General features: G+C 39.5%; 1 protein-coding gene across 4 annotated transcripts; it reads left to right on the forward strand.

Moving 5' to 3' along the window:
* Window positions 1–1,534: 1,534 nt before the first annotated feature.
* On the forward strand, window positions 1,535–26,243 carry IHO1 (interactor of HORMAD1 1). Of its 4 annotated transcripts, none has more exons than XM_016149922.2 (9): window positions 1,535–1,609; window positions 2,695–2,776; window positions 3,513–5,025; window positions 7,350–7,524; window positions 9,135–9,298; window positions 17,377–17,425; window positions 17,625–17,712; window positions 24,643–24,746; window positions 25,089–26,243. In XM_016149922.2, the coding sequence occupies exons 3-9, from the start codon at window positions 4,970–4,972 to the stop codon at window positions 26,241–26,243; spliced, it is 1,791 nt and encodes a 596-aa protein (XP_016005408.2). In that variant the 5' UTR covers window positions 1,535–1,609; window positions 2,695–2,776; window positions 3,513–4,969. The 4 variants fall into 4 exon arrangements, with proteins under 4 accessions (XP_016005408.2, XP_016005407.2, XP_016005406.2 ...); XM_016149921.2 differs by lacking the exon at window positions 2,695–2,776 and having other exon boundaries at window positions 1,560–1,609; window positions 3,505–3,570; window positions 4,955–5,025; XM_016149920.2 differs by lacking the exons at window positions 1,535–1,609; window positions 2,695–2,776 and having other exon boundaries at window positions 3,341–3,570; window positions 4,955–5,025.

The following is a 26,243-nucleotide window of genomic DNA, read 5'->3' on the forward strand; positions in this document are numbered from 1 at the left end:
GCAACATCGAGGATCCTCATAAAAAGTATGGAATTGAGTGTAGATGGGAGAGAGGCAAGGCTAAGGGGAGATTGCAGAGGACACTGAAAATAATAATAACAACTCTGGCTTGTGTTTTGAGTAAGGCGAAGCAATTGAGTGTTTGAGCAAAGGGGCAATATGATCTGACTTAAGTAATTCTGACTTCTTTGTGGAGAAGAGAGTATGAGATGGAATCAGGGTGAAATCAGGAGACCAGTTTGGAGGCCATTACAGTAATCTGAGCTGGTGACAATGGAGTAGGGTTGTCAGATTCAGCAAATAAAAATATAAGACACCCAGTTAAATTTGAATTTCAGGTAATTTTTTTTTTTTTTTTTTTTTTTTAGTACAAGTGTGTCCCATGCAATATTTGGGAAATTCAAATTTAACTGGGCATCTTATATTGTATTGGGCAACCCTACAGCAGAAGGAATGAGAAGTAGTGAGATTTTTGATATGTTTTGAAGGAATTACCATAGTATTTACTGAAAGATTGGATATGAAAAAAAGAGAATGAAGAGGAGGACTTTTATGTTTTGGCATGAATAACCGGAATGATGGAGTAGCCACCAACTGGAATAGAAAGACTGTAGGTAAAGAGAGATGTTTGAGGCAAAAGCTGATACTCTTGTTTTTAGTAATGTTAAGTCTGAGGTTCTTAGTCATCCAAGTTGAGATGTCAGGTCAGCAATTGAGTATAGGAGTCTGATTATTCATTTATTAGCTTTTTATTGTGGAAAATTTCAAACATATAAAAGTAGAGATCATGAATGAATTTGAATGTCCCTGTCATCTAGCTTCAACAATTATCAACCTAGGGTCAGTCTGTACCCCTCCCCAACTCCCCAGATCATCTCTGTTGTTCTAAAGCAAAGCACAAACATTAGATAATTTTATCCATTTAAAACATATATATATATATATATAAATTAAGACTTTTTGTCATAACTACAATGTCATCACACTTAACAATTTTTTAATATCATTAAATAGTGAATCAGTATTTAAATTTCCCTGATTTCTTACAACTCAGGATCCAAATACATTGTATTTGGTTGGTGTGCCTCATAAATCTATTTTAATAGATAGTTTCCCACTCTTATTTTTATTTTTTGTCTTTTATGCTTTGAAAAAATTGGGTCATTTAAACTGTAGAATTTCCCATTCTCTGGATTTTGCTGATAGTATTCCTCTGTATATATTTAACACCTGCATTTTCTGTAAACTATTCATTAGATCTAGCAGCTTAATCAGATTAAGATTCAATATTTTTGGCAAATGTACTTACTTCTTTGGTAATTCCGGTCAGGTCCTATTGAATCTCATTAGATTCATAATTGATCTGGGTCTCTCTTTGTGTCACCAGCCTGATCTATCCATTATAAAGTTCTTTATCAGCCTTTCACTTCATGGTTTTAGCAGCCATTTTTAGTACAAGTTGCCTAGATCTATTGTTTTCATTAAGGTTCCAAAATGGCGATATTCTAATTCTACCCTTTGTCTTATATCTGTTAGCTGGAATACATCTATAAAGAACTTTCTCGCATCTATATGTTGGTTACCCTACGATACAGTTTGTTCTAAAAAGGTAAGATAAATGATTATTTCTCTACTAGTTTTCAGAATAATGAGATGATTGCATATCTTCCAAAGTAATTAATGAGGATTTTTTAAAATATAAGTTTAACAGAGGAAGCCTTTTTAAGTTAGCTCTCTAGTTGTCAGTGGTCCTTGTAGTCTGGTAACTTCCTTATTCTCTGGTACAAGATGTCCCAGATTCATCTTGCACATTTTCTGTCCCAGACCTAGTTCCTTTTAGTGAGGAATGGTATTTTAAGACAGAAAGCTGGATATTAGGGTTGGTCATTATTTCCTGACATTTTCAGTGGACAGAGCTATGAAATATATTTTTAAAGAGAAAAATACATTGAGTTAATAATGATTTTTGATTTATTTCAAACCTAGTATTATAGGGGTTTTGCTTCACTTTGTTGATTTTGTGTTTGTATCTCTTTTCTCATACACTGAAAATTTTGATTCCCAATGACAGTAATATAATTATTTGCTTCATTCTGAGATATTATTTACATATGTAGAACTATTGGGTCGTATGTTTGGACCAAGTTCACACAATTTATAACTATAAAAGTCTTCTATAAAACTTTTATGTGATACAAATTTTCTTGTAAAAAATTTTATGCAGTCAAGTTTGCCAGTGTTTTCTCTTATTATTTCTGGATTCTGAGTCATAGTTTTCCCCACTTCCAGACTATAGAGGAATTTACCAGTCACCCCCCCCGCCCCCCAGTGCTTTTATGGTTTTATTTTTATATTATCTTTGACTCATTTGGAATATTTTATGGTGTATGGTGCAAGGAATAGGTCCAATCTTATCTTATTTTATAGAGCTATTCAGTTATCCAAATTCTACTTTTTAAAACGTCTCTCCACAATATATTTGAGATAGCTACCTTTATCATATATATATATATACTACATTTCCATTTTTAATTGGATTTATTGCTATATTCTGTTCTATTTTTTGCCTACCTAATCATGTGCCAGTATAAAGCTGTAAAATTATAGAAGCTTTTTAATACATTTTAATATTTGGTGGGGCTAGTGCCCCCCCCCCCCTTTTTTTTCCTCATCTTTTCTCTTTTTCTATTTCAGGATTTTCCTGGCTGGTCTTGCTCGTTTGTTTTTTCAGATGTACTTTATAATCAATTTTATACCTGCAGAAAAAAACATAATGGTATTTTTAATGGGATTATTTTAAAGTTATAAATTAACCTAGAGAGATTTAATGTAGATGTCGAATCTTCCTATTAAAGGACTTGATATATATTTCTTATTGTTCAGGAGCGGTTTATAGTTTTCCTCATATAGCTTTCCTCATATAGCTTGTTAAATTTTTTGCCTAGGTTTTTTTTTTTCCCCCGCTTTGTTGAATATAAATGAGTATAATGTAATATTGAGTATAATTAACAAATTAAATGGTCAGATATTTAAAGTATATGTTGTGATGATTGGATATACATACACATTGTGAAAAGATTTCCTTCTCTAGTTAATTATCACATCTATCACCTCACATACTTAGTTTATGTTGTGAGAAGCTTTAAGTTCTACTCTATGCTTATTTCCCACCTGTATATCTTTAATGAGATGTACGTTCAGGTCTTTGGCCCATATTTTAATTGGTTTATTTGTTATTGTTGAGTTTTATGAGTTCTTTGTATATTTTGGATACCAGTCCTTTTTCAGATGGCTTTTGCAAATATTTTCTCCCAGTATGTGGCTTTTCTCCTCATTTTATTGACAATGTTTTTCACAGAGCAGAATATTCTTAATTTTAATGAAGTCCGACTTATCAATTCTTTTGTTCATAGATCATGTCTTTGGTGTCATATTTAGAAAGTCATTGTCAAACCCAGAGTCATTTAGATTTTCTCTTATGTTATTGTGTAAGAGTTTTTATAGTTTTGCAGGTGTCCATATCCAGGCAGTGCATATTCATGATCTTGAATCCCTACCATGCCCTTAAAGGTAGGTCTTATCTTCATTTAACTGATAAGAAAACTGAGATTCAAAGAAATTAACTAATTTGCTCAAGTTCACACTGTTTATAACTACGAGAGTCAGAATCTGAAATTTGATCTGGTTCCTTTAAAGCTAAGCCTTTCAAGTCATTATCTTGCTGCTCCTGAAGGGAGAAATACAGAGCTGCTTGGCTCTAGAAAGTACCTACAATGGAGCCAGTGCTGGGAACAAGAGCATGGAGTGCTTGAAACAGCGTAGGCTTTGGTACTGGGCTGACCTAGCTTAGAACCTACTTACCTTTAATTATTGGAGAGAACTTGAGCTAATAACTTAGCTCATCTGAGTCTGCACAAACTTCCTAATGGGGATAAAAACACCTGCCTCACAAAACCATTAAACTTGTATCTTGCGATGTATCTAGCACTGTGCTTGGCACATAATGGGGGCTGTGTAAATGGTAGTGCCTTTAGCCCCATGATCCTGTGGTCTTTACTTAACATTCTTGCAAAACAAGTGGTTATAAACACCCAAATGCACCTGTTTTTCTAGAAAATTGGGAAACTTCAATGCACGCAGTTTCTCTAAACGAGGTTAAATTATAAGTATGCTACATGTTTATATTCGTTCAGAACTTCTATTTCATTTTATTGATACCTACATTAGAACAATATTTGATATTTGGTCAAATATGTCCACCATATGTGTAGGAACTATTTTCTGATGCCCTCAATGGTAATATATAATCTGATACATATGACTTTTCTGTGAGACCAGAGAGACAAAATTTAGAAATTAGGTTTGTTTCATAAAATCCAGCTCTATGATCATCATAATGAACTGTAGTACGCCATGTATTGGGCTGGCAGTGAAGAGAGTAAGCAGCTGCTTATAAAAGGTGTGGGAAGTCACTTTTGTCCAAAGCGTGCACTCTTCATCTAGCTTCTTTACTGCCTGATTCCACAGCTCTCTTGCCATTCCAAGATCCTAGGGTCTGGAAAGAGCTAGTCTACTTGAGAGGTTATAGATTAAATCATTCATTGTATCAGGCAGTGAGAGATATTTTTTTTGGTCTTTTCCTAAAAGCAGATTATTAGTAGGGTGGCAAGAAAAAATGACAGGAGAGCAGAGGAAAAAAAGCAAATTTAGTATTTCACAGGTGACTGGGCTCTCCCTGGTAGTGTTAGGAAAGAAGAGAATTTATATGCAAATTAACATCAGAAAACACCTGTTTCCTGTATATAGGTAATGGGAATTATCACCGGTTGGATGGGAATATAACTGCTGAAATGCCTCCATCAATGTATAATAGTCACCAGGAAAGTAATCTTTGGGGGGTGGGAAATTATACTATATTAACCTTTTAATTTAATGTTCCTCTTCTTTTTAATAGCGATAATCCTAAGAAATGAATTTTAATGTCTGGAGTATCAAAGAGATGCTCAGTATTCCCACAGGCTCTGGGTAAGTTTTCTGGTTCTACTCTGGTACTTAAGAAGGTCTGTTAGTTATATTAATTTCAAAGAGAGAGGCTTTCCTTTCTATTGCTTTCTAGTGGTAGCGTTACCCCATATAGCTTCTTCCTCTTTTCTTCCCCTTGCCTGTCACCACTGTACCCTCCCATACTTTTCTTGTTCCTTTTGCCTATTTTCTGATTATGAAAACAATCTCAGTTCAGCTATATGTGTTAACCGAGCAATGACTCTGTTTCCAACACTGGGCCTGGGCCTATGAGAACTGTGGGAGTCATGGTCCAACTTCTAGAAATTCTTACTGCAGTTGGAGAGTGATGGCTATTGAAATACCAAGGAGAAAAATCAAAACAATGTTCAGGTATGTGTTTAGTTGTGTAGTACAATTTGTGGGTATTGTGGAATTAAGAGCCACTCCAGCTGTTGATGAGGCTCATTTCTATATTGTCCCCTCTACTGCTCCACTGAGGTACTTACATTGGTGTCCAGCAGCCATGCAGTAAGTAGGTCTGCCATTGCTAAGTTGGTGGGTATGTCTCAAAAGTAACATATATTTAAGGGATTTCTAATTGCTTTTGGTATGCTTTTATCATTGGATATTTTATTTTTTTCCTAACACCTTCCTAAAGACAGTTATTAACTCTACAAAAACCTAGAGCATTGTTCTTTTTATTTCTCAAAAAGAAAAAAAGTGCTTACAGTTGGTACAGATTAGAGAAAATCCATCTTTGTTTAATCCAGATCACAGCTTTAAGATGTAAATATAAATCCTACAGGATTTCTGTAGGCTCACTGTGCTGTTTTTTCTCCAGCCCAGCTAATTAGTCTCTTTGACCTAACATGAGAGTCACAGAGAGCTATTTTGAGTAATGATTATTCAACCTAAATTATAATGTATGTGTGCAGCCCATTACCTTAGCTAATCTTAGAAAATCATTCTACTAGTCAAAATAATTGCTCTTCCCTGTGCTGAACTATTAGTACTTCTTTTTGTCTTATATTAACATATGATGACTCCTTTAGCTTAGACTATGTACTTACATGCTATCTAATACTTTAATATTTGGAAAAGGAATTTGTGTGTGTATGTTTGTGTGTTTTAACGAAAAGCATGTTTTCGATTACACAACAGCATTTAAGTTACACAAATTGAGATGTCTTTCAAGTAAAAACTTGAATACTGTGTTTTATTCGTCCTACTTATGTGCTATCTCTGTAGCAGCCTCAGTACACTGTTCAAGTGTGATTGTGTCATTATCATTATCACTATCCCTTTCATGTGTGAGACATACCCACCAAGTTAGCAATGGCAGACCTACTTACTGCATGGGATAGAGATCCATGGGAAGCGAGTCAGAAGTCCACAGCTGGAAGCATTTAAAGCAAGTAAGGTTAAGACACTAAAAGTGTGAAAAGGAACAATGCCTTGTTTCAAAAACAATTGTTAATAGATCCTCTTGTACACATATCTGAGTTGATCATATTCTTCAGTCTGAATGAAGCCTATATGAATCTGCTTGGGCTGCCAAAACAAAGTACCATAAACTGGTTGGCTTAAACAAAAGAAATTTATTTTCTTACACTTTTGGAGGTTGGAAGTCCTACAGCCTTATGCCACCATAATCGGTTTCTGCTGAGAGCTCCCTTCCTTGCTTACAGACAACCACCTTACTGTGTTCTCACATGGTAGAGAGAGAGAGGGAGCAAGTTCTCTGGTGTCGCTTGTTATAAGGACATTAATCCCATCATGAGGGCCCCACCCTCATAGTGTGTATGATGTAGGTTTAAAAGTTTACAAAAATGATAAGTGATACTATAAATTCAGTTTTTACTCTTTTTCTCCACTCAAAATTACATTTCTGAGACTTATCTGTGTGGTTATATGTACATCTAGCTTATTGCTTCTGACTACTGCATCATTTATATGCATGTACAATATTTTATTTTTTATCTATTCCCTCGGTGGTGAAAAGATTAAACTTTTTAAAAGATATGCCCTCTTAATCCCTAAAGAATTTATGAACTTTGATCTCCAAAATGGTGTTTTAGCTCACAGTGCTGTTATTCAAGGAATAATGGCATTATTGTTTGAATTTCCATCTGATCATTTCCAGGTTGTTGTAATCAAACTGTCTGGCATTCAAAATATTCTTGTATTTCTTTATAGGTAGTACTGGCAGTGTTCAGGGGAATAGGTCATCAGAGCAAGCCAGCACTCTGCCCAGAATAGTCTGAAATGAGTAGTTGTGAATTACGATTTCATTCATTCAGGATGTTTTCAACTTGCTATACTTTTCTTTTCATGCTTACTTACAGGACCACTAAGTCATCTAACTGGACTAATACTCAGACCGATTACTCCAGTCTCAGTGATTCCCAGTTCCTCTTTGGATCTCAGTTCTGTCCAGAAAGTTCAGAGACCCTGTCAGCACCGTTGGACTTTGGTGTCCACTTGAGACATCCAAAACAGTCACAGCAGAGTTCTCTGGATGTGAGTGTGATTTCCAGAATTTCTCTGGGTACTTCACAGTCATTATGGAAATAAGCTATAAAGAAGACTTAGTCTATTGAATTATATTTTAGAATTGTACATCTCTAAGGATTACTCTCTTAGATGGATTTGTGCTTGATTGGTGACTCATTAGACTTGGTATTCTGAAATGAGAAAAATATTTATATTTTCAGTTTCCTCAATCATTAAAGCAATATAGAAAAGTGCCACTAACTTGACCACTTCTAGGGAAAGCAAACTATTGCATATTTCTTAATACTAGGCATACTATTATTTATAAAAAATTTCTTATTCATAAGAAAAAAGAACTTTAGAAAAATAGGACTAAAGTAAGATATATTTTATTTTATTTTATTATTTTTTAACATTTTATTTTTTTTTATGTTCCCCCTCCCCCCTTCCTTCTGGTAACCACTAGAATAAATTTTATTTTAGATGGACATTTTTTTCTAAAAAACTTCATTTCGTAGATTTTAGTCTAGTATGCTACATTATCTCCTTGAAGGAGATGAGGATTCTGAGGCCTAAGTTAATGAATAAGGGCCAGAATAAAGAACTGAGCTCTTGAGTCCTTCACTTTTTTTTAGAAACCAGCATGTCTTCTTTTGTGAGTCAGAAATATTTTTATATATTTATTTATTTTGGATTAGAACTAGATTTGACTTTATATGCAGACTTATCTGCAGCAAATACTTAATAAGATTAGGTCAGTTTTGAATTAGTAGAGTATGCTCTGAGATAAATATTTCAGTGCAAAAATTGGTGCCCAGTAACATGAAGGAGTAAATGTACTCCCTGAATGTTTCAGAGTAAGTTTTGTCTCAGAATGCAGGAAATGGCTGACCATGTGCCAACATGCCCACAGTCCAGTCCATGTCAAACTCATCACAAGTCTAGTTCACCAGCAGCTGAGCAATAGGAATTTGAGTTAAACCTACTAATACAAAAACTTTTAACACACTGTCTCAGAGGCAGCATAAAGCATTCTCTGTAGTAAACAAACTAATGGTAGCCACAAAGGAGAGGGGGGTGGGAGGTTGGACCAAAAAGGGGAAAGAGATGAAGTACAAACTTCCATTATAAAATAAGTCACGGGGGTGTAAAGTACAGCATATAGAATCAATATTGTAATAACTATGTTCGGTGACAGATGGTTACTACTGGTGATCACTTTGTAAGGTATATAAACAATAAATCACTATGTTATACACCTGAAACTAATATAATATTGCATGTCACTTATAATTAAAAATAAAAATTTAAAAATATAAGTAAATAAAATAGTTGATAGAAGAAAAAATTCTCTGGTTGCCTTTAAATATATGCAATTGACTTTAAGCCATTTTAGCTGACATTTTAAATATTGCAGCTGGTAAGGCAGAAACTATATTAATAAAGAGAGTTGCTTTATTTTAATGTAACTTTCTGGTATATATGATATTTAAAGGAAATACTACATTGTTTTGTTATTTAGTATTATAGTTTGCACTTAAATGTTGCTCTGCATTATATAGAAAAAAGTGAATGCTGTTAAATATTTTTATGTGTGAAATACTATAACGAATTTTTTTTTTTTTTTAATTTAACAGAGTGAACCTAGCATTTTTACAAAGTACCAGACAAAACCCCAGCTGTTTGGAAGCGATGCGAAAGATGGAGGCTTATTTCCTCTTCCTTTGCCAGCTGGAAAATCAAAAGGCCTCCTGGAACAGTTTGAGGAGAATAAGAAAAGGGCAAAAGACAAATGTGACAGGTACGCAGACCTTTCAAATAGACGAGACTACTTGGAAAAGCTCCTCTTTTCTTGGGGAAACAGAAAATGGAATGTCAATAGTGAAATAATTCAATTTCAGCATGAAAGCACTCTTGCCTTTATAGCTCATCGAATAATTACTCTTTATTTGCTTTCTTGTCAGTGTGACTTGTGGCAGGTTTGGATATGGCTGCCATAGTTTTGGCCCCTCAGAAAAGCAAGCTAATGGACTTCTTAGTGAAATGCAGTATTCAAGTAATGATATATTTATTCTGCCTGAAATTCTGCCCTTTAATTTGTTTTCTTTTTGGATCATTGGAATTAGGAATATAGATACCATTATTTATCTTAGGGCCAAGACTACAGCTCATGAATTCTTAAGTCATAGGTCAGGCTCATTTTCTTACTTTGAAATGTTACAATTTTTAGGATATACCCTAAATTTTATACACATTCTTATATATTAGCGTTATATTGACTTTTTAAAACAAATATGTGAGATAAATTAGGGCTGCAATATTGCTAAGTTGAAGTCACTGTGGAAATTAACTTGTTCATTTCTCAGCAGTAAGTTATCAAGGCAACATATTTAGATATCATGGAAATCATTAACAAAACACTCAAGCAGAGATGTACTTTATTATTCCTGTGACAGTGAAGATGTAGTTGCTCGCCTGCGTCTCTCTCCCCTGGACAGAAGATCTGTTCTATGGGAGATAACACCGAGCACCAGAACGGCCATCCAGCCTGCCTCCACAGCAAAGTGGAGTGGGTGCCTGAGCCTGTTTTTTTTTCAGTGCTTCAGAAGGGAGGTTTCAGCATTTAATCACAGTTGCTACTAATCACACATAAGCTTCTCCCCTGCACCCCACGCCCTGCTTCTATCCAAGGAGTATACTTTCTGGAGCACCCACACACAGCCAGGGTGGGACTCACGATGGGAAATAGGAATGGCACCCAGCAGTTTCCTGAACAGCAGCGAGGTTCCCATCAGATGGGCCGCTGAAGAGTCTCATGGTTTCCAGTGAGGGTGATCTGGGACAGCAAGACTGAGCAGCAGAGGTTTGGCAATGGGGCTTGGGAGCCAGTCTGTGGATAATGGTGTAAAGATATATATTTGAAGTTATAGAGGAAGAATTACCGGTTTTATCTATGAGCTAGAAATGAAGCATGTTTTGTAGGCTGTTTGAATACATGACCTTCCCAAAACACTCCTAGCTCTTTTTTTTTTTTTTAATTTATCCCTACAACATCTGGTTTTCCTAGGTGGTCTCCCATCCAAGTACTAACTAACCAGGCCCGACCCTGCTTAGCTTCCGAGATCAGACATCGGGCTTGTTCAGGGTGGCATGGCCATAGACCATGGACAGTGGCTCCACTGGGGTGCGAACCCAGGACCTTCTGCGTGTAATGCAGACATACTAACTGCTAGACTATGGAACCACATCCAAAACACTCCTGATTCTTAATAGTTCCTGGCCTTTGAGTGGGAGGTGCCACACTTCTTCAGAACTGAAGACATTACACCACAGCAGACCCTGAGGACATAGGGAGTGAAACTGTCTTGAATACTTAAGCCATATCCCACAGTGCTCTGGACATGCACAGAAAGTTACAAAAGACAGTGGTGGGACCTACGGCCCTGGTCTTCGAATTAGTAGAAGTGACTAGGGTTTCTAACAACAGAAGTGTGGTGGAAGAAAAGAAGAAGGAAAGATGAAAAAACCACTTTTCTGGCTGTCACCCTCCAGGCTTTGAGTAATTTGGGGATGAGAGAAAGAATACCCCCTTGGATATAACTTCCTGGATGCATCACTCTTAAGTGAAGCCAGCTGTACCACCCAGAAAGAAAAAGACAAGTGACATCCAGTAAGTTGGTTATGCACTCCTGCTCTCAGGGTCCCAGAGCCTAGAGGGACCCCAGGACTTTGATAAGTCAGGTAGCCAGAAAATTTCACTCTTCTAACTTAAAGACATACTCATCAGCAGGAAGCAGTTACAAAAAAGATTTTAATAGACACTTCATCAAAGAAGACATATGGATGGCAAATAAGTACATGAAAAGTTGTTCAACATCATTAGCCATTTTGGAAATACAAATTAATTACAATGAGATGTTACTACACATCATTAACATGGCTAAAATTGAAACTTATAATCCCAAGTGCTGGGAAAGTATGTAGAACAACTAGAACTCTTGCTGGTGGAAATGCAAAATGATATAGCCACTCTGGAAAAGTTTGACAGTTTCTTATATAAAGTTATAATTTACTGTATGTTTCTGCAATTCTACTTCTAGGCATTTACCTAGATAAGTGAAAACATGTTTATACAAATACCTGTACAATAATGTTTATAGCAGCTTTATTCATAGTCACCAGAAACTGGGCACAACCCAAATGTACTTCATTGTATAAATGGATAAACAATGTATGGTATGTCCATACAATGGAACACTATTTCACAATAAAAAAGAATGAACTGTTGACTCAAATAACATGGGTGAATCTCAAAGGCACTAAGCTGAAGGAAACCAGTCCAAAGTTTTCACACTATATTATTTCATTTATATGACATTCCGAGAAAGGCCAAAGAGAAAGGGATGGGAAATAGCTCAGTGATTACCAGGGGTTAGGGGGATGGGCTGGACTTCACCACAGAGAGACAGTGTGAAGGATTTTTAAAAATAATGTTATCCTGATCATGTTATCATTACATGAATCCTAAATTTGCGTTAAAACTCATAGAACTCTGACACACACACGCACACATATTAACTTCATACTTTAATTAAATTTTTTTAAATGTTAAAGAATTAGTAAAAGATATTGAGTGGCTCATTTTATTAGTTTGGATTATGTTCAATTGCATATAACATATATAAACATAATAACAGACGCTTAAAAGATAGATTTTTATTTTTCTTTAATGCAAAAATCATCCTGAAGTGTGCTGTCCAGGGCTAGAATGGTGACTCTGTGGCCCTGACTCTGCTCTGCCATCCCTAAAGTGTGACCCTTGCCTTTACAGTGCTTGGTGGCTGCTGGAGTTCCAGCTGTTATATCAGAGTTCCAAACAGCTGGTAAATGAAGGGAAGAGGTATCTTCCCTTTCCTTTAGGACTCTTTTTGGAAGTTGCATAAAACACTTTTGTTTATAGCTCACATGTGGCCATACCTAGCTGCAAGAGAGTCTGGGAATGTCATCTGTCTGAGTGGCAGTGCATCCAGGAGGCAGAGGGGTGGGAGGGATCAGTGTTCTGATTTACAAGTAAGAAAATGAAGCCACTTTAAGTTTCTGCTACAGTCATACAATTGCCAATGGCTACCCACCATGGATGACTGCCCAAACCAAGTCTCAAAATTAGTCCAGTGCAGATTCCACTGCCTGCTACCCCCTACCCAGAGTGCATTAGACCCTTTTCTATACTGTAGCCAATGTAATCCTGGGCACTTTTACCAGTCCCCTGGAATTCCATTTTCCTACTATTGTAGACACAGCCACCAGAGAGAGCGAGCTCACTGGCTTTTTCTCCTGATTGCCAGTCTGACAAGGCGTGTGAGAGAGGAGAGCCGAGGGCTCAGGTAAGGCTAAAAAATCAAACTCCTATTACTGTCATCCTCTAGAGGAGGAAAGAGGCTCCCAAGTTCCCTAACCTGAGAAACCCCTCAAATAGAAAAGAGGGTCAGATGAAGACTAGTCTAAAATACTCTAAACTTTCCACTCTAAGTACAAAGTTGTAAATGCTGTAGTAGAGGTTGCATCCAAGTGCGTTGGGAGCCCTGAGGACAGGCTGCCAGCTCTAACTGGGGGCGTCGGGAAGGATTCCATCCAAAGGAGCATATCTAAACTCAGTGGGAGTTTTGGGCAGAGATCTTGGGTCTGTCAGATTCTCAAGTTTGCCCATGAATCAGCTTATTCTGTGAACCACTATTAACACTTTTATATAACTGCTCTGCTTCTCTGTATTTTTAAAGATAAAAGTGGGATTGTTTCCTATGGGTTATTTTGTAATCTGCTTTTTAAATTTAATAGTATTTAATTATTATATTTGCTTTTCATCTACAAAATCAATTCTAATGGTTGCATTGTACTTTATTATATGGATCAATCAGAGAGTTATGTTTTAAATATTTAATATAACGTGAGAGAGTGCCAGGAATACACAATGGGAAAGAATGATTTTTTTCAACAATTATGTTGGGAAAACTGGATCCATATGCAAAAGAATGAAAAAGGGCCCTTATACCATACCTCAAAATCAACTCAAAATGGATTAAAGACTTAAATGTAAAACTTGAAACCATGCAACTCTTAGAAGAAAACACAGGGGGAAGAGCTTCTTGGCAATGATTTCTTGGATACGACACCGAAAACACAAGCAGCAAAAGCAAAAATAGACAAATGGGATTATATCACCTAAACTTTCTGCACAGCAAAGGAAGCAGTCAACAAAATGAAGGGCAACCTATGGAAAGGAAGAGAATGTTTGCAAACTGTGTATTTGATAAAGGGTTAACATCTAAAATATATAAGGAACTACAACTCAGCAAAAATACCCAAATAACCTGATTAAAAGGTGGGGCAAAGTAACTAAATTGACATTTTTCCAAAGAAGAGGTTGGATTCTGAGACAGACCACCCCCAAATAGCCCAAAATGGCGAATCGATTACTTTGAACTAAAATTACTTGACCCTCCTTGTCTCCTTGGATGCAGGAAATAAATCTCCCATGTAAAAGGTGCCCTCACCACCCCTCACAGACATGGCTTATCTCTAGAGGTAAACAATTTGGAGTCAAATAGTCTGTATAATCAATTCTTATTGCCTTTTTAAAAATTTACCACTTTGTTTAAATTCCTCACTAAGCAAACCTTGCTTAGTACAGCTCTGCATGTACTATAATTTACACGTAAACGCAGTTGTTATTGGACATGTTAATAAGCAAGAGATCAGATTCAATAAGCTTTGATCAATTTTTTAATAAAGAAGATCACTCCATTAATTTGGGTGAATTTTGAAACCACGTTAAAAAATACCAACTAGAAAGTAAGCTTCCTGCAGGTAGGGTAGGGATTTGAATTTTTTCCCCCTCCATATCACTGAAGCTTGTAATCAAGGACCTGTCACAAAAGAGGGCTCAATAAATAGTTGTTGAATAATGAATGGATTTTCAAAGCTAAATAGCTCACCAACACAGGGCAGTACAGACAGTATATTCTTTTTTAAAAAAGTGGTTTTGTTTTATTTTATTTATTTTTTATTTATTTTACTTTAATACCAGTGAACAGAATTTCCTAATTGACTTTTTCTAGAGAAGAGATTAGGTCATAGTTGACTTTCTCTGGTTTTGTGCATAATACCTGGATGAATGAGAAATCCATATTTTATATAGCATCTTATTTTATTGTGGTAATAAAAATGCCTTCCAAAGAATGGTAGTTTTTTATGAAAGTCTCAGTTATCAAGCTTCGATGTTTTCACTCTGTCTATTAAACATCTTTTTAAGGCTTTTGAGTACATCAGGATTTGATATTTGAATTTAGACAAGGTGGAATTGAGGATTAATAAAGTTAACAGAGGAGCTATCAGTTACATATAAAATATTTTGATATAAAATTATATGCAAAAGGAATATAATTTGCATAATATAGTTTAATGTTGAGAATATTGGTTCTCAAAAGTTTTAGTAAGGGAGTGAGGTCATACGAAAAAAGAATCACTTCTAACTGGTGGTATAATATAGTAGAGGCTTTCATGGGCAGTCCTTTGGTAGCATTGTTAGACATCTTTAAAATTGCCTTTTTTATGATCTTGTGTATTTTTTACTCAAGTTATTACAGATACATAGTTAAAAAAAAAAAAAACCCTGCTAGCCAAAATTTTCTTCTCTGCCCCCTCCCTACTACAAACTTCTCATCTTCTATCATCCCAAAAAAGCTATATGAACATTTTTAGGTGGATCAGTTTTCAATCTTTGTATTCTTATCACTCTGTAACCACTATAGATAGCCCAGAAAAATTATATATACTAAGATCACATTTTCCTAATGTTTAAAATTGCTTTGTTTTATTTTTTGCTTAGTTTTCAATGTAAGAATCAAGTCTAGTCCCAAATTCTGCAGCCAAATGGAAAAAGCTCTTTGTTACATAGTTAAACACATTAGATATTCCTTCAGTGTAATTTTCTTCTCAGAAGCATCCTAAGTCCAGTCTGAACTTGGTACTCTCCTAGTCTATAGTGTGGCTGTCATCGTGAATCCTCCCTTGGCCATTGTCCTGGCATCCCTACCTCCTCTCTTCTGTTACTTGGATCCTCTGTTACTTGGATCCTATGTCCTTTCTTGGTTTACTTTTTGGATTTCGTGAAGCATATATTCCAGAGACTTCCTGACAACAGGTACATGGCACCTAAATAATTTTTGAGTACTTGCATATCAAAATTCTTTATTTTCCCCTCACACGTGATTGCAAATTGGCTGGGTATAGAATTCTAGATTGGAAATTATTTATCCTCAACATGTCTAAAGCATTGCTCTAGTGCTTTCTTGCTCTATATGTTGCTTTTAAGAAATTTGATGCCATTCTGATTCTTGATCCTGTGTATGTCACTTGCTTTTTTTTCTGGAAGTTTTTAGGATCTATTCATTATCCATAGAAATTTGAAATTTTACAATAATGTGCTTTGATGTGGCATGTCATAATCACTGAGTATTGGGTAATTCCTTTTGACCTATAAACTTATGTCTTTCAGTTCTGGGAATTTTTATTATATCTTTGAAAATCTCAATATTTTCATTCTCTTTCTGGATCTCCAATTTTGGGTACGTGTTGGATCTCCTACATTGATCCTCTAACTTTTAAACTACCTATTTTCCATCTCTTTGTGTTTTGTTCCTATTTTCTATCATATTTCCTTAGCTATTTCTTTCTTATTTCTATTTTATTTGTTTAATTTTTGTTATTTTACATTTCTAGGTGCCCTTGTTCTCTGCTTTTATAGTTTAATAATATTGCATTCTTAACATCCTTAATTCTTTAACTTTTTCAATTTTTTTATTGTTTTCAGATAATGTGCCAATCTCTTTCATTAAAAGCATATAATTTGTAGATTTCCAAATGATTCTATTAAATTCTCCTTTTAGAGTCAGTCTGTTGGAGCATGCAAAAGACTTGGTATGAAGAGTTGTCCTACTAGGGTTCGAAAATTGATATTTGCATTCATATTATGTAGATTCAAGAAAAAAAAATCTGCAAAATTTTAAAATGACAATCCATGTCTGAATCTTTTCAAAAGTGGGATATTTTTTTGAGGAATAATTGTGATAGTTTCTTTTTCATTAGAAGTTAATATTGTTCCCAGAATTGTCTCTCTACTACCTCATTCTTACAGTTAAAATTATAGTAATAAGACTAGCGTGTGTCCAGGGGTTAGGAGTCACTAGGCAATAGGAATTTTCAGCTACATTATAATCTTATGGAACCAGCCCATAAGACTAAAACATAGTTATGTGGCACATGGCTGTAAAAACTGGTCTGTTTTACTATAGTAACCACTTGAGTTGCTAAAATGTAACCTCATTTAACATACATAGTGAATTTTAAAAAGAAAAAACTGGTTTGCTTTTCTCTACAGGCTACTAAGATTTCTTTTTCTTTCTTTCTTTCTTTTCTTTCTTTCTTTCTTTCTTTCTTATTATCTATTATTATTTTATGCCTATAGCACCTGGTCTTCCTAGGTGGTCTCCCATCCAAGTACTAACCAGGCCTGACCCTGCTTGACCCTGCTTAGCTTCCAAGATCAGACATCGGGCTTGTTCAGGGTGGCATGGCTGTAGATCATGGACAGTAGCTCCACCGGGGCACAAACTCAGGACCTTCTGCATGTAAAGCAGACAAGCTAACTGCTACACTACAGAACCACATCCGGGGCACTAAGATATCTTGAATTGTGTCTCCAGCTCTGATAAGCGCTGTTTTGATGCTACACTAGGTGGGGAGGCCTGCCATGTTCATGGAATCAATTGTGTTACATATCATTTCAATATCTCACAAAGATTTTTTTCTCTCCTATTCTAGTGAGACACTCTACAACTTTATTTCCCATATCAAAGAAAGCATTCACAGGGTAAGTATAGCTATAGCTACATTTCGAAGAGTTAGAACCTCTTTCTTACATTTAAGAAGTTTAATAATTATATTATGTTGACTTTAGTTCATGTAGAATAGCAATATTTTAACAACTTTTTTATCATTAAATGGCAATTTTCCAAGTTTATAAAATAAGGCAAGAGTCTGTGAATTTTTTTTAATTTGACATTTCTCAGTTGCAGACATCTGTGGAAAAGTCTGAGGAACATCTCAGTTCAAGAAGCCAATCTATTTTGGATTCTTTGGAGACTGTGGCCAAGACATGTGAGTGGCTCGTGTTTGAGGTTATCAGCAGAGGGCACTGGCGAGCAGTGATGTGAACTTTCTGACCCTAGCCAGATTTCTGCCAGTGGTGAGGTCCCATACTGCGCTTCGGGTGAGAGTCTGGGTATACAGCTTAGCCCTGAAGAGATGTGGCACACACCAAACTGGGTAGTGGGACCCACCTCTGTGTGGGAATGCACCTTTCCCTAATGTCTTTGGTGGAGCACCAGTCCTTCACGTTTCTCATGTCACTGCTGAAGTCAATCGGCCGCATCCCCGAGTTCCAGATGAAGACATTGCTCCCTTTGGACTTAGACATGAAACTGCTCTCTTAGGAGTTAGAAACACCCCAGTCGCCTACTGTTCTTCTTGCTGCCTTCATTTCAATAAGCTTTTTATAGTGAATCACAGCATTTTTCTCAACTTCAGTTACAGTTTGTGGCTTTTAAAGCCCCTTGCCCTGCCAAGTAGTGATTTGCGTTTAGCTGAAGCCCTGGCCCTTACTCCACCGAAGAGCCATTGCACAGCTTTCTCAGGCAGACTCCTCTCTGCAACCAGCAGCTCCCCAGCTAAACGGCAAGACGATGGCTACATCTGCACTTGTTTGCGTTTGTCTGTGTGTTTCTCTTTTATTTTAAACAAATTGAAGCCAACTTATTCAAATGCCATGGGATGGATTGCTCATGATTTACAAAAATTAATGCCTTTGTGTGGCTTAGAAATTAATCCCCATATGCCTGCAAAGAAGCACTGTACTGTCTGCTGGCTTCCAACCTGGGTATCCCACACATGGGGCAAATGTGCATCTGTTCGTAACCGGTTCTGGAAGCTGAGGACTGTTAGTCTCACAAGCAGTAGCAAGACAAAGAGCAGAAGCGAATTAGGGATGCTTCCTTTGTATTACACGACTTTTAAAAAATAATAATTTCTAAGTGCCCAGGAAGGCACTCCTTTTGCTTTCTACATTTAAAACTGTCTGAAGCACAAAAAGGAGGATTTTGGCAAAGGTTTGACATTTAAGGTCCAGAATAGGGAGAGGAAGTGCCCAAGGCCCCAGTGCAAGATCAAGGCAGAGGAAAGACTCGAACTGAGTTGGGCTTGTAGTGGACGTGAGGACCCTAATCCTTCACCCCTGATGGTTCCTTAATTTTCAGAGAGTAAGACTCAGGAGAAGGGGCCACATTGAGAGGACGAGCAGTGACAAACACTGTGCTATATTGATTAGAAAACCCAGGTACTCTTGAAAACAGGCACACATCTGACATCATTCCCTTTCTTGGTACGTAGCGATCAGGAGCAGGAAGTTAGTCACTGAGAGAGGAGCCAGGCAAGTCCTCTGTGCCAGCCAGGCCCAGGCCAGCTAGCCCAGAGCGCCGGGAGTGCCGGTCGGCGCGTTCTGCAGGTTCTCTGTGCGCACTTCCTGTGCACCTAAGAGCAGGGGAACGCTCGGTGCGAAGGCGCTGTCAGTCCGTGTAACCGGCGTCTTCACAGAACGAGGTCATGGGACCTTTCCCCGGTCACCGGGCACCATCTGCCTGCGCAGCCGGAAGGACCGCTCAAAGCCGTTTCCTCTAATTTCTCTCGTCCTCCAGCTGAGGACACCAAGGACCAGCACGATAGACTGAGTTACCGAGGCCATCCGCATCCATCTTTGTCTGGGGTTCAGGTGTGCCAGTTAGTAGAAGGCAGTGCTTTCACCTATTGGTATCGGTTCTACTGAAAATATGATAGTCAGGGGGGAAAAAAAGGAGAGGATGCTATCGAAGTCGGAGGAAATGGGCACTGTTTTTATAATTTTAGAGCGAGAAATGCATCTTTTCTAAGCAAAGCACATGTAACCATTAAGAAGCATGAAGTCCAGCTGTGTGAACCACATTGGAATGCAAATATCTATTCGTCGTTAAATGAAAACAGCTCCTGTGCTCCAAGACACGTCTCATGGCGGAGTGTGGCCAGTCAGTGGAAATTGGGAAGGATGTCCCCCCAAAAAAGGGGGACCGAGAAGTCTCCTTCAGTGCATGGAGGCTCCCAGACCTTCGCTCTCGTGCTCATCATCAGCACAGCAGGGAGAACGGAACTACAGAGTAGAAGGAAAACCCCTGGCCATCCGTGGGGAGGCATCTGGGTCTGCTCCATGGAGCCTTTGTCGAATCACAAATAGAAACGGATTTTTAAAAAGTCATCTTCGCAAGAAGACAGAGATGTTGTCCAGAATATGCAAATGGATTTCAAATGGCATTTTTACAAAAAAGCTAAAGATATCTGATGTTTATAGCCAAAACAGAAATGAGTCCTCTTCTAGAGAACACACACACACACAATATCTATAACACGTATTAATGCAAAATTCTAGAAACTATTCATAGCGTTAAGTCTAGGAAGTGGAACCAAGGTCTGTGAGGGAGAGATGTGATCTTTTTTCATCATATGCCTGTTAATACCATTAGGTTTTGAGTTAGTTTCAGAAATAAGCTTTTCGAAAGAAAAAAAAAGAAAGAGAACACTTTGGACGTCATGAGCTTGAGACAAGAGCTCCCTGTCAAGAAGACCGTGAACGTGTTTCCCAGGGACGAGGAGAGAACACGCGGGGCCGCGGATTGATTCTGGAGTCGACTGCTTCGCTTGTCTGCCTCGTCCTCTGCGTTAGTGGCCGGAAGTGTTCACTGTTGCTAAGAAACATTGCTATTTAGAAACGCATCCAGGGTAGGATAATTACGTTTACTTTCTACCACAAATACCTACATGGATGTCTGGAAAAATATTTGACTAACTGAGTTTAGGAACAGGATCCAGCACTTGAAATATAAGTAACAGCCTTTTTCCAACTGATTGATACATGGAATTTGACTCGTATTAACAAGAGCAGAAAATTTGCTTTCTAAAAAATTCTTGCTTTGTTTTTATTGTGATAGAATACACACAACATGAAATTTACCATTTCTTACTGGTCTTTTGCAAGACCACACTGGCTTGTCTATGCCTAGTCAGAAAAGACTCTTTCTCGCCTCAGAACTTTGGCATCTGCTGCCTCTTTTACCTGAAAAACCTTCTCCTAATCTTTATGGGGCCTCTGGTTTCACCCTAAATGTGAAAGTAGGTTCCCCACCTCTTACTTTTATTATAATCCCTAACATAGTGTTTATTACAGTTTTCATTCATTTATGTACATGTGTGTTTACTTGTTTATTGTTATTTTTTTCCCATTCAAGACTGCACTTCGTGTAAGAGTTCTGCTTATGATTGTTTCCATGTTCTTAGCGTAGTGTCTGATAATAAACTTTCAGATAAAACTGTAAATCTCCAATTAATACGTTCAGACATATCGGGAATTCTGTTTCATTTTCTCATTAGAGACATCCTGTCTGGAACTCGGTCTCACAGCTCCAAATGTGGCCGATCATGCTCTCGGTCCTAGTTTTAGGACTTCTCTTCATCATCATTCTGAGGATCCTTTTTTTTTTTTTTTTTCCATCCCCAGTCTTGGATCCCTTTGTTTCCTGGACCTTGGTTTACATGTGTGTTTGGCGGTGCACATACTCCAGTAACTATATTTTTCACTGTGAAAATGCTTTAATGGTGGTGTCTATACAGCATGTGATATCAATCCAGTAACTTTTAGAGAAAAGGTCTATGGGAGGTAACTTTTGTTATATGTCGCATGTTTGAAAATGTCTTCTGTCTCCACATGGTTATAGAACCCTGAATGGGAAGTGCTTTGCCCTCTGAATTTCTAAGGCTCTGCTGTCTTCTAATTCTGGTTTGGCCGTTGAGATGCTTGATGCCATTCTGCTTCATGACTCCACATATTATCTCTGTGCCCCCCCCCCAATCCTTTATGGACATTATTTGAATCTTACCTTTTACATTGATACTCTGAGAAACAACCAGAAAAGTGCCACAAACCGTAAGATAATTTACTAATGCAGGAGAAATTAGTACAAGGTATAATGGTAAAAAAAAGATGCCATTTATAAATTCAACACAAAAGATAAACTACCTAGGAGTAAACTTAACAAGGACACACAACTCACCCTTTTTTTTTAACGTCTTACTTAGAATGGCCTTCCCCACCATGACGTTGTCATATCCCCCATGTTTCCTCCTTATATTTTTACGTTTATTTAATTCTACTAAAATTGTTAATCTATGTAGAATTTATGTAAATATAAGAAATCTGTGTCCATCAATAGATGATTGGATAAAGAAGTTATCCAATGGAATATTACTCAGCCATAAAAAAATGAAATCTTGCAATGACACGGATGGACCTATAGACCTAGAGGGTATTATGCTAAGTGAAATAAGTCAGACAAAGACAAATACCATGCGATCTCACTTAGATGTGGAATCTAAAGAACAAAATAAATGAACAAAAAAGAAAAACAGACTCATAGATACAGAAAACAAACTGATGGCTGCCAGATGGGAGTGGGGTGCAGGGCCGGGTGAAAAAGTACAAACTGGTAGCTCAAAGGTGCTGTTATGGGGATGTGACAGTACAGCATAGGGGATACGGCCAGTAACGTTGGGATAACGATGTGTGGTGCCAGGTGGGCACTAGATTAATCGGGGGACCACTTCGTGCGTTATATAACTGTCCAACCACTACGCTGTACACTTGAAGCTAATATAAAATAATATTGAATGTTAGAAATCGGAAATGTGAGCCTCTTTTTAGGAAGGGAATTATGTTTTACTTTGAAGAGAATCTCTGAAGTAAATCACTTGAACTTATCAGACCTTGGCTGATAAGAGAAGGCAAAAGAGACACAGCGGTTAGAACACGGTGGGGCAACCAAAGTACCTTTCAGATTGAGGCAAGTTTTCAAGAAAGACTAAACTCGAATCTATCCTGTCTTTCGAGTACCGGAGGTCGTGCTGGTTACCTTCCATCTACTGTGAAGAGTCAAGTACGTTCTTGTTGCCAAATTGTTTTTATCTGTCTGAAAAGAAAAAAATTGTCAAGAGACTCTTGAAACACACTTCAGATAGTTATGAGAAGATAAAGAGAAAGTCTGGTGTACGCTGTGCTTGTTATGCATTTAAGATGTATGTGAACTTGTAATAGTTTCCTTGCACTTTCCCGTATACAGCTCAGGCTTTAGTCTCCGAAGTAGAAAAAGCCAGGAAAAGGGTTTTGAAATGGCCATTAAAATTCTTTGTCCTCTTCTGCAGGTGTTTACAGTGAACCTGAGTAAGAAGTAAAAGAACTCATAGTTTCTAAACTAAAATGTATTGTGGAACTTTGTTTTTTTTACTTTTTTCTAACACCTACAGCATCTAGTATTCCTAGGTGGTCTCCCATCCAAGTACTAACCAGGCCTGACCCCGCTTAGCTTTTGAGATCAGACATGTTCAGGGCAGCATGGCCATAGACTAATATTCTTAACAGGATTGTGGTAGAGTCAGGTTCTCCTGTAAATCGCTGACCATTTTGTCCCAATGCCATGATTGAAAAATCCATCCTTTTCCCATTGATTTCAAATCCCCGTTTTTGTTTGAGTCATTTCTGAGCTCTCTCCTGGTCTTGTATCCAGGCTTTCCCTCCCCAGTTTATCATCCCCATTAAAAGAAGATTGCTCCTTTTACAAAGAAAATGTAATTGTGTAAACCTTCTGCTTAATGCGGCTGTGAATGACGTCTTAGAATCAAGGCTACGAATCTCGACATGGCACACAGACTTTTCTGTCTGGCCGTGCCCTCTATTCAGGCCCCCTTCCCTCTGTCATCAGCTCCAGCCATGCTGACCTCATGGCGCCTCTTCAGGGAACATGCTCGTTGTTCTGTTGGTAACATTCTTCCCCGTGGGTTAACGATGATTCAGCTAAATATCACTTAAGTCAGGAAGGCTTAACTCACTTCCGAGGTAAGAGTAGGTCTGCCTGGTACATGGTCTCAAACTTAGCAGGCTTTTCCTTTGGAGCATTCATAAATTGTGTCTATAAACAGTTCTTTGTATAATTACTCATTAACTATCTGCTTTTTCTATTAAATTGTAATTTTAAGAGGGTTTTATCTGTCTTGGTCACTGTTATATCCAGGGAACTTGGCCCAGCGCCTCATATAGTAGATGCCCATTATTGAATAAATATAAGAGCGTCTACACATGACCTATAGTGTAGCAAGAGGATGGCAATAATTAATTGCTACACATGTCATTACATAAATGTGTGTGGCCATGTGTGTGTGTGCATGCACGCGTGTGTGTAAATAGGTGTGTGTGTAAAACCTCCCTGAGCAAAAGAGGCGCGTGGCGAGCACTCAGTTCACCAAGCCCATTAGAGCCCCCGCATCGGTGAGGAACAGTGAGAAGCTGAGAGCAGGAGGAACAGGATCGGAAGGAAGCCGCGGGGCGGACGGGACGGGCGGAGTGGCAGGGACGCAGGCAGAGGTGCAGCAGGCTGAGGGAGCCGCACGCACAGAGGCCAATGGCGAGAGGGGAACTACTTAGGATCCCCCGCTTGGAGACGTGAGGGAGGACACTGGGGAAGGGGACACGCGCCCGTTCGAAGACTGGGACTTCATCCCATGGCCAGTGGGGTGCCGCCGAAAGTTCCAGTGCAGATTTCAGAGGGGGAATGGTCATATCTATGTTCTGGAAAGATCACTGATGACAAGGCCAAGAAGGTAGACCAAGGAGGAGGTTGGTGCTATTATGTGGGCAGCAGGGTTCAGAGTCCCAGCAGGTGCAGAGGCTGAGTCTGCCCTGACCAGGATGTCCTCGGGGACAGGGAAGAAGGCGGTGGGGGAACCATCCTGCCCTGGCTTCTCCTCGCCGAGGCTGACCTGGGCAGAAAGCGTCCTGAGCGCTGGCTCGCAGGCTCAGGTGGCCCAGGGCAGGTTCTCTCCTCCCTCTCCACCGTTGTGTCCTGGGCGTGGCGGGGCGTGCCATAGTTGTCTTGAGGTGAATTGTCACTGTTTTATATTTAGTGCGAGAAACTGCGCAGGCCCAGAGTGACCTGGTGTTGGGAACGGTGCAGGACAAAGGCAGCGCGGAGCAGGCCATCCTGGACGTGCGGCAGACGCTTGCAGCCGTAAGCACAGACCCCGAGCCCTTCCCTCGCGTGTGTTTTGGCTCTGTCGTTAAGACCCAGAGAGACACCTTTAATGTTACGCAGTTCAGCAAAGGACAAAAGCCAACGCAGGCTCCTTGGCAACAGGCCAGGACAGTGTCCTGCTTCCTTCCCCAAGGTTCTCTGGCCTAGCGTGGGCCCGAGGGCCCTGCCCGGACTGTCGCCATGCTTCCCCTGTAAGGCGCCCAGCCCAGGGACAAGCTTGGGTTGTGCTGGCCCGTGCTTCGGTTCTTTCGCCCACTCTGTTGTGCCTTCTGAGCTGCACTGTCCGTGATGCTCTCCTTTCTCACTGCCTTTCCCTAGAGACAAGCAGAGTTCACAGAAATAAAGTCCAATCTGAAGCACCTGGAAGTTTTAGTTGCCCAGCAGAGTAAGGACTTCCAGCAGCTGTGTGAGCATCTAGGCCAGCTGAATGTGCCCAGTGTCCTGGCAGAGCTGAAGAGATGGATCTCGGTGCCTCGGGTGCCCGGCCATGTGACGGACAGCGCGTCCCAGACCTCACCACCGCGGGCCCAGAGCCTCAGCCTCACCAGGCAGGACGAATATGGCTCTGCGGAACCGGCTTCGGGGCAGGCCCGGGCCATTCCTGCTGCAGAGAATCTTAGGGCGGGCTCTCCGCAGCCTGGGGGGTTTGCTGTCTGGGGCAAGGGAGCAAAGACTACTGCCCCCAAAGAAGAGGATGCACTGCTGTCACCTGGAGCAGAGAAGAGAAACCGACCAGTAAGGGACAAGGCCGTGCAGACCAACTGTGAGAACCAGGTAATTGGCAAGACAAGCTCTGAGAACCACGACACCAGCATCCCGGGCCACCACGCTCCTGGCGTCAGTGACCTGGTTTCCCAAGGAGCCTCGCAGCTTACGTCCCTGGACTTAAACAACTTCGAGACCGGCATCGAGAACCCTCGCCCAAAAGGTCAACCCAAAGGCGTGTTTTCATGTGACCCTTGTGAACAAAGGTTAGTGACCAAACAGAAGGGCCGCACCACACAGAGAGGGAGGAAAGGCAAGCAGCCGCCGCAGGGGAGAGCCCGCAGAGGCCAGCCCCGAGCCCGAGCCCGGAGGCGAGGACACACCCCGAGCGAGCCCTGTGCTCTCAGTCCTGAACGTCCTCCGCCCCCAGCTTCTGGCCCCCGAAGGGCCGTCCCGGAGCCACAGGAGCCCCTCGCACAGCCCCTGCGTCTGTGCCGGCCCAGGAGCCGCACACAGCCAGCGGGCCCTGCTCTGGGACGGACGGTCACACCCAGAAAGACGGCGCGGGCAGCACAAGGGACACTGTCGCAGGCCGGTGGGTGTTCTTCCTCAGACAAGAGGCTCCTTTCTAAAAGCTCCCAGGGGGACCGCCAGATGAGCTGGTTCAGCGACCTCAACCTCGAGGGTCCCCAGTCCCCTCTGTGCAAGGAGCCAGGGAAGAATACGCTCTATGACCTGGGTTTTGACAGTAGCGATGATGGCTTCTGA

The sequence above is a fragment of the Rousettus aegyptiacus genome, unplaced genomic scaffold, assembly GCF_014176215.1.
Source record: "Rousettus aegyptiacus isolate mRouAeg1 unplaced genomic scaffold, mRouAeg1.p scaffold_m13_p_4, whole genome shotgun sequence".
Taxonomy (NCBI): Eukaryota; Metazoa; Chordata; class Mammalia; order Chiroptera; family Pteropodidae; genus Rousettus; species Rousettus aegyptiacus.